This window comes from Bos grunniens, chromosome 15 (assembly GCF_055505025.1).
Source record: "Bos grunniens cultivar Pamir isolate PY7600 chromosome 15, Bosgru_T2T1.0, whole genome shotgun sequence".
NCBI classification, from domain to species: domain Eukaryota; kingdom Metazoa; phylum Chordata; class Mammalia; order Artiodactyla; family Bovidae; genus Bos; species Bos grunniens.
In genome coordinates this window covers 48,759,316-48,767,929 of record NC_141179.1, presented here as the reverse complement: position 1 = coordinate 48,767,929, position 8,614 = coordinate 48,759,316, and the positions used below count along the sequence as shown (strand labels likewise).

General features: G+C 39.1%; 1 protein-coding gene across 1 annotated transcript; it reads right to left on the bottom strand.

Annotated features, from left to right (window-relative positions):
- Positions 1-4,120: 4,120 nt before the first annotated feature.
- On the bottom strand, positions 4,121-8,312 carry LOC147357977 (olfactory receptor 51I2-like). Its single transcript, XM_086338430.1, has one exon. It carries the CDS (start codon positions 7,516-7,518, stop codon positions 6,571-6,573), a length of 948 nt encoding a protein of 315 aa, XP_086194556.1. The 5' UTR covers positions 7,519-8,312; the 3' UTR covers positions 4,121-6,570.
- Positions 8,313-8,614: the final 302 nt, after the last annotated feature.

The following is an 8,614-nucleotide window of genomic DNA, read 5'->3' as shown; positions in this document are numbered from 1 at the left end:
CACCTGTAAAATAGGTTGTAATTATACTTTAGTCACAGACTGATCAGGATGACTAAGCAACAGAAAATAGGCAAAAACATTTAACCTATTGGCTGCCATATAACACTTAATAGATGGTGACCAAAATACTGAAGCTCCAGTATTTTGGTCACCTGATCCAAACAGCTGACTCACTGGAAAAGTCCCTGATGCTGGGAAAGACTGAGGGCAGAAGAAGAGGATATCAGAGGATGAGATGTCTGGATGGCATCACCAATGCAATGGACATGAACTTAAGCAAACTTCAGAAGATGGTAAGGGACAAAGATGCCCTGGTGTGCTACAGTCCATGGGGTCACAGAGTCAGACATGGCTAGGTGACTGAACAACAAGTGGTTATTTAAACCCTAAACATTTTAAAGAAGATGGGGTACATATATACAATGGAATATTACTCAGCCATAAAAAAGAATAAGCTAATGCCATTTGCAGCAACACGGATTGACCTAGAGTGTGTCATACTGAGTGAAGTATGTCAGATAGAGAAGGAGAAAAATCATATGATATTCCTTGCATGTGGAATCTACAAAGTGATACAACATGAACTTACAAAATAGAGACAGACTTAGAGAACAAACTTACGGTTGCCAGGAGGAAAGGCATAATTAGGGAGTTTGGGATGGGCCTGTACACACTGCTCTATTTAAAATGGATAACCAACAAGGGCCTATTGTATAGTACAGGGAACTCTGGTCAATGTTATGCGGCAGGCTGGATGGGAGGGGAGTTTGGGGGAGAATGGATGCATGTATATGTATGGCTGAGTCCCTTTGCTGTCTACCTGAAAGTATCACAACATTGTTTGTTAATTGGCTATAGCCCAACACAAAATAAAAAGTTTAAAAATAAAATATAATATAAAAAGAAACTCAAACATTATGTCCTGAAAGTAAAACCACTGAGAGTGGGTATTAACCTAAGTATACCAAACAATAAGTTATTGAATAGCTTAAATAGCCCAGTTATAGGAAGATACTGGCAGATATACCTAGAAGGAATAGTAATTAGTAGCAAGAGATGCATACTTGCACCAGATCAGGGAGGGTATAAAGGGTTGGGATTAGAAAGAACCTCTCATATACCTAATATTGATCTGAAACTAAACAGGTGGGAAAATGCAATAGCTTCTCAACAATCCCACTCATACATAAGTCAGATCAAAGGACTTAGCGCATCACCTAATATACCCCTAGATTTTCTCATAGTCACACTGATTGTCATGGGAAAAGGTCAGGAACCACCCAAGCCCTAATCAACAGGCATGGATTTATGTGAATTCTCTATTGTTCATTTTTCATTGGTCTTTTTTTTTAATTTTCTCAAATTAAAAAAATATATATACTTCATTTTTATTTATGACAAGTTCACAATCCCTACCCTACAGGTCTACAGTAGATATATGTTAACAAAAGTAACTATAAATCAAGTTATTCGCTTAGTACTAGACACAAATTTATTCCTGGGAATTTATAGATGAATCAATATAATAATTCATAGTCAGGTCTGGGAGACTTCTAAGGAAACATTTATAATATCTCAGTGAAAGCGATAATAATAGATACAAGGAGATTTTAGAGAAGAACAAAGGAAGGGAATCTGCAATATTCTAGGGCAATCAGATGAGATTTCTAGGTGCATGTAATAGCTCTCCTGATTTTCAAAGAATGGGCAGATATTTTTAAAGTAAATGCAGTAGGAAGAATGTCAAAGGATGTCAAAATATGGCAGATGTAAAAGTATGAACATAGGTATGAGACCTTAAAAGGAAACACCAGAGAAGAGTGGGTATAGAATTGTGTAGCTATATATTCAAAAAGGCAAAAGGTCGAATAACCCTCCACAGGACCCAGCTCCAATACACTAATTCCTCCTATGCTCTATACTCCTCCAATCTTGTGGTTCCTGAAGGCTCTCCAAGAACCAGCAGCAATGGAGAAAATGTCTTCTCTTTCTGCTCCATAAAGTAAATATTCTGGCATTTGCTTCCAGTGGCTCAAGCAGACACATAGACTAGATGGACTCTGGACCCACTTCCAGCTCATAAAAGATGGGTGACCCTAATCTTGCTTAAAGAGACTAGGTATAATTCATCTTATAACTTTAAAAGAATGGAATATTAAGCCAATAAAACTACATGAACAGTGGAAGTTAAATAATAGGAAGAGGCTAAAGAAGCCCAGGGTCTTCCCCTGGTAGCTCAGATGATAAAGAATCTGACTGCAGTGTGGGAGACCTGCGTTTGATCCCTGGGTCAGGAACATCCCCTGGAGAAGGGAATGGCCACTCACTCCAGTATTCTTGCCTGAAGAATCCCATGGACAGAGGAGCCTGCTGGCCTACAGTCCATGAAGTCACAAAGAGTCAGACATGACTGAGTGACTAAGCAGCAGCAGCAAAGAAGCCCAAAGCTCTCTTCAGATGTATCTGATGAGCTGGGTGAGCAGAGCCCTATGATGGTGAGCAAATCACTGTAATCACAGTCCACACCAGCGAAAGTGGAACAGACTCTGAGCCTTTTCTCCATGCTGGCAAGTTATAAATCCAGGCAGAGCCATTAACTTCCTACTTAATGTGCTAAATAGATAAAGACTGTCACCAGAAATCATCTGTTGTTCCTCTTTCAGATGATGCAGATTTCTAAAGTCAAGAGAAGGATACTGAGTATCTTAATTTATAGAATGTGATGTGGAAAATATTAGCCCAGAAGTTCCCAAACAGCTTTGGGAACTGTAACTGTAATGGCCCAGTTACAACCAAACAGGTACCTAAATGAGCCAAAGTGTTGCTTTCAAGTCCCTCAGATTTAAAGAAGCAAGAAAAATACTGGCACTAAAAACATATCATCCACTTATTATGGCAGCAACTTCTTTATAAGTCATACTTGTAACAGAGCCAAAATCACTATACAGTAACATTCTTTCAAAGAATATTTATTGATGCACCTATTAAAGGTGAGACACAATATTAGCACTCTATTAATCTATGGATATACTCTCTATAGTATATAAAGTCTGAGCAATATAAAAATATAAGATACATTTATGACATGTTTGAAGATTTCAAGTACAATTTATTTTTTATTCACTATATTCAGATTATAATGCATATAGTATTTATATAATAAACAATATGATCATTATATAAAATTATTCTTTAATGAGATTATGATCAGTTTTAGGGTAAAACATTGTACCATATGGTAATTCAGTGAAGCATAAAGAGATGGTTGGTATGCAAATATAATCATTTATTAACTCATTCCTCAACTACCTTATATGTTAGGTATGTTTCAAGCCCTTTGTTAGAGACTGAAGTGTACAAAGATAAATAAAACAGTCCCTGCCAAGAAATTGCTTACAATCTAGTTGAGGAGACAAAGTACCCAAACTATCTGACATGACTATAGTACATTTCAAGTACAATGGAGACAGAAAGCATGTATAGAACAGTTCTACTCGGGATTCAAGAAAATCTTAGACAAAATACCTCTTCAGACTATGGCTGATGCACATGATATTTTGAAGCCAAACATTGAATTTTACATTGATTCTTGCTGAATAAAAATAATGAATCAATAAGTCATGTGTATTATTAAAATTATTATTATTACTTTAAAATTAAAAATTTTAAAACAGTTCATTTTATGTACTCCTTAAAACAAACATGTTAGGTAGATGAATCAGAGATCCCATTTTACAGATGAGGAAATTAAGACTGAGTTTAGTTCACTTATTCAAGACGTCACCTCTATGGATGGATTAAGTAACCTTACTCTGGTGAAGATTTCACAGTACATATGTGCAGCAAATCATCACATTTTACACCTTGAACTTACTGCAAGTATATGTCAATTACATCTCAATAAATCTGGGAGAATACAAGAATAAGGGGAAAATATGTCACCTTTCATTTGCATTTCTCTCCGTGCAGGGAATTATGGAGCACAGAAGGAGAGGAAACATTTCCTAATATGAGATTCTGACTTAAGGAAATTCATTAATAATTCATATATTCATCTATTAATTTTTCACTCTTGATTTCCTTCTGCTATTCATTCATTATTGTTTACTCATCCTTTTTTTTCATTTATTCTTTTATATTGCTGTCACATCATTAGACACTATTTTAATGAAGGCTCTATAGTGGTCCAGTGTGGATGGACAAAGGTTTTGACACAGTTGCTCCTTTAGGGAGCTCAGATTTCTTGAAGGGAAGCAGATAGATATTAAAGAGTAGGAGAAAGTTTCAGGAGAGATATAAACAAAGGGTCATTAAGTTCAATGGACTTTGGCAGGGTCAAGTGCCTACATATTTCAGGGTCTCCCATGTGAAAAGAACATGCCCAGGAATCCTAAAATCTAATTTTGACTGCCTAAATATTGTAACATTGTATTAGGGTGCTCCAGATAAACAGAACCAATAGAATATGTGTGTAACTAGATATCTTAAATTTATTATAATGAATTGGCTGTCACAATTACAGAGACCAATAAGTCCAGACCCAGGAAAGTCAATGGTATAGTTCCTGTCCAAATTTGAAAGTTTGAGAATCCGAGAGCCAATGGTGTAAGTTTCAGTACAAATCTGAGACTGAAGGCAGGAGAAGACTAATGTCCCAATTCAAAAACATTCAGACAGAGATTCCTTTCTTATATACTCTGCTTTTTATTCTATTCAGGAATTCAGCAGTTTGCATAAGGCCCACCCATACTGGGGAGGGCAGTATGCTTTACTCAGTTTACCAATTCAAATAATAAACCCATCTAGAAATGCCCTCACTAAAACACCCATAAATAATGTTCAACCAAATACCTAGCCTTGAGGCCTGCCAGGAGCCATCTCCCGGCATATTGCATATTGAGTGCAGCACTTTCCACAGCATCATTTTTCAGGATCTGGAATAGCTCAACTGGAATTCTATCACTGCCGGGAGCCAGCGTGAGGAACTCCGCCCATGGCAAAGGTCATGAGGAAGGAGGCTCGGCTTATGCAAAGGCGGGATCGAGCCTCAGGAGTCCCCCTGGAAATTCTCGAGCATCTACCCCCAAAACCAGAGTCTGCCTACTTTCTGCTTTGTGCTTTCACCTACACCTCTGACTTTACGGAGGGGGCTGTCCCCCACTACCTCTCTCTGAAAAAAGAGTTGACTTATAGCTCCAGTTAATAAAGTTCCTGGGTGTGATAGTGTTTCAACCTACAAACTCCTTTGGAAGTCCTCCATCCTGCCTGAATAGGTTTTTCTGGCCACATGTGATTGCTCAGAACCTCCCAACTGGGAGAGGCATGAGATGTTCTAAACTGTCTAAATACAGAGTCCTTTGAACAGTTAAAAGATTGATTAGAAATTGTATTGGTGAAGGGTTTTTCATTTTTTGGGCCAATGTTTGCTGCTAAGTCTCCATATCCCTTACCTGCTGTGTCCCTGGCAGTGTATTGATTAATATAATTGGTGTAAGTAGTAGCTTTAATGTTTGTAACCTTGGACCCTTGAGTTAATTCTTTTCTTGATTGAGCCCACCTCACCTTTGCCCTATAGGAATGCAACTTTATCCAATGCTTTTTTGGAGGCTGGCGCCTGACTTTAGAATAATCACCTTTAGAGAAAAATAAGTTTTCTGAAGAAAGGGTCTTAAAATGTTAACAGGCCTCTGGGCCAGAAGATGATGCAAATCACCTAAACTTTTGCATATGATAAGTTTGCAGGAAGAAAGCCTGGCTTACTGCATGACTCTACCCCTTCCCCCATTATCCTCTATGCATAACTTAAGGTATAAAAACTACTTTGGAAAATAAAGTGCGGGCCTTGTTCACCGAAACTTGGTCTCCCCATGTCATTCTTTCTCTCATCTTCTGGCTGAATTATTCAGCCTCTTTTCTCCACTGAATTTCCTCACTGAGCTATCCTCATTCTATTACTCTTTATATCTTTGATGAATATTTAAATAATAGGTTGCCGATGCTGTCTCTCCTTCGAATACCCTGGATCAGCCGGGGCTGGACCCCGGCAGAGGCCCAGTCAAATTAATAAAATTAACCATCACAACTGTCGTACTCTAAAACTTTTCAAACAGCACCATAACAAGGTCTCTGGTTTCTGACAACATTGAAAATCAATCACCCAAGCCTAACTTGCATACTGGTAATGAAATGATAAACAGCCCATAATTATTCCAACTGTGCCTCTGTCCTTTTCAGAATTGTGCAGGCCCATAACCAGAAATCTCAGCCATATCACCAAGTGTCCTGAAATGAGTTCCAAGGAAAAAATCCCCTACCTTGTAGTGGTGTTTGTCATTCTCTAGTTTATTCTTAAAAAGAGACCATTTTTATGTCTCTAGAGAACATTGATATAATTGATTTCTGGATAAAACCCAAGATGGTCCAGGCAAGAACTGGCCCAATATACTACAAGTTTGATCATAACATGTAAAGGGCAGAACCAGCATCCTCCAGAGTGGCCCTCTCCTCTTTGGGTATCCAAATGATTTTGCCCCCCAACACCAAATCCTTCAGGGCTTCTAGATAAACCAGTCAGGACCTGACCCTGAAGAGCATCTTTAAAAGCCTGCGCTGTATCTCCTTTGTCTTAATGGAGTAGATGATGGGATTGAGCATGGGAGGCACAAAGAGGTAGATAAGAGACATGAGGGTGTGAACAGCATGGGGCAGGCCAGCACCAAAGCGATGTACGATGGACACACTCATCATAGGCACATAGAAGATGAGCACAGCTAGGACATGGGACACACATGTGTTGAGTGTCTTGAGGCGCTCCCTTGGGGAGGCAATGGCTAGCACTGAGCGAAAGATAAGTACATAGGAGAGAAGAATGAGGGCAGAGTCCAGGCCAAAGGTGAAAAGCACAATAGACAGTCCGTAGTGGCTATTGAGGGAGACATCAGTGCATGCCAGCTTAATCATATCCACGTGAAGGCAGTAGGCATGGGAAAGGATGTTCTGGGGATGGCAGAAAGGTAGTCTGTGCAGCAGCAGTGGGAAGACCAGGATGAGAGCAAAGCTTCGTAGGACAGTACACAGGCCCATGGCCACAATGCGGGCATTGGTGAGCACAGCGGCATAGTGCAGTGGGTTGCAGATGGCGACGTAGCGATCGAAGCTCATGGCCAAGAGGATGCCAGACTCTGTCCAAGAGAAGAGGTGGATGAAAAACATCTGGGCTAAGCAGACATTAAAGGCAATCACCCGGGCCTGGAAGCAGAGGGCAGCCAGCACAGTCGGCAGTGTGGAAAAGGATACCCCCAAGTCGTTGACAGACAGTAGGGACAAGAAGTAGTACATGGGCTGGTGCAGACTCGGCTCCTCCTTAACAGTGAGGAGGATCAGGATGTTTCCCACAATGGCGATGGCATAGAGCAGAAGGAGAGGAAAAGATAGCCAGGGCTCCATGGCCTCCGTTCCTGGGAAGCCCGTCAAGATAAAGAAGGGAGCATCAGAGACATTGATCTTGAAGTTGCCCATGAGAGGCTGGGGACAACTGTCATCAGCCAGTATGACTTTTTGGAGAAATTACATCATATGTCTAAGACTATATTGTTCCCAGGGAGGAAAAGAAACACTTAGGTTCATAAATCATGATTATTCATAGATTTTATTCTTAAAATACACTGGGAGGATGACCAGGAGGTCATGAAATGCTAGTAGCTGAGAAAAAGAATTCTTTCTTAGACATCTTTCAGAAAAGAGTCAATAAGTACTCAAGGTGGTTGACCAGCTCTTTAAGTCTTACTGGTAGTCTTCTACTTGACTTCCTTATGATCATTATCACAGCTCCCCTTCAAATGTCCCCAAATTTCACAGTCATGATCTTAGGTACCTCCCAAGAGATGTAAACACTTAATATCCAGCCTGACAGACTAGGAACCAAGGGTGCAAGGAAGGAAAAGGAATTACTCCAGGTTTTCTTGGGAAGCAGTTACATGGCTAGAGCTGTAACTTAGTAATTCAGTTCCCATCCTGAGGTGACTTTGTGATCCAGAGTCCCACATTTCACACTGGAAGCATACATGAAGGAAGCCTGGGAAGTCAGCATGTCTCAAAAGGCATCATAGCTTTATTAGTACAGCATATAGAATCAGAACACACTGGGTTTGATTTCTAATGCTTTCACTTAATAGCACTGTGGCATTAGGTAGATTTCTTAAACTCTCTTCTTAGGTTTCTTTATTTTTTAGATAAAGATAAAATAGAGTTGCCCTATGCATATGCATATATGCTATATAAGATAAAAGGAGAGAGAAAAAAAAAAAAAAAAACTTGAACTGAGAACATGTCCTATCCATAGTAAGAATTATAGAAGTACTGCTATTATTATCATTTAAAATCATTTTTAGATGGAAAATAAATTATATAGTATGCTTCCTTTGACAAGATTCATGGAATATATTTACATTAAACTTAAATATGCATTTTTAAGTCACATATTATCACATAATAAATTATGGTAGAGACAAGCAAAAGTAAATTGTAAAAGTTTAAGAAAAATTAGGAGAGAAAAAATTATAACATTAAAAACATCCTATCCATTAACTTATTTTTCCTATGAGTGGTTAAAAAC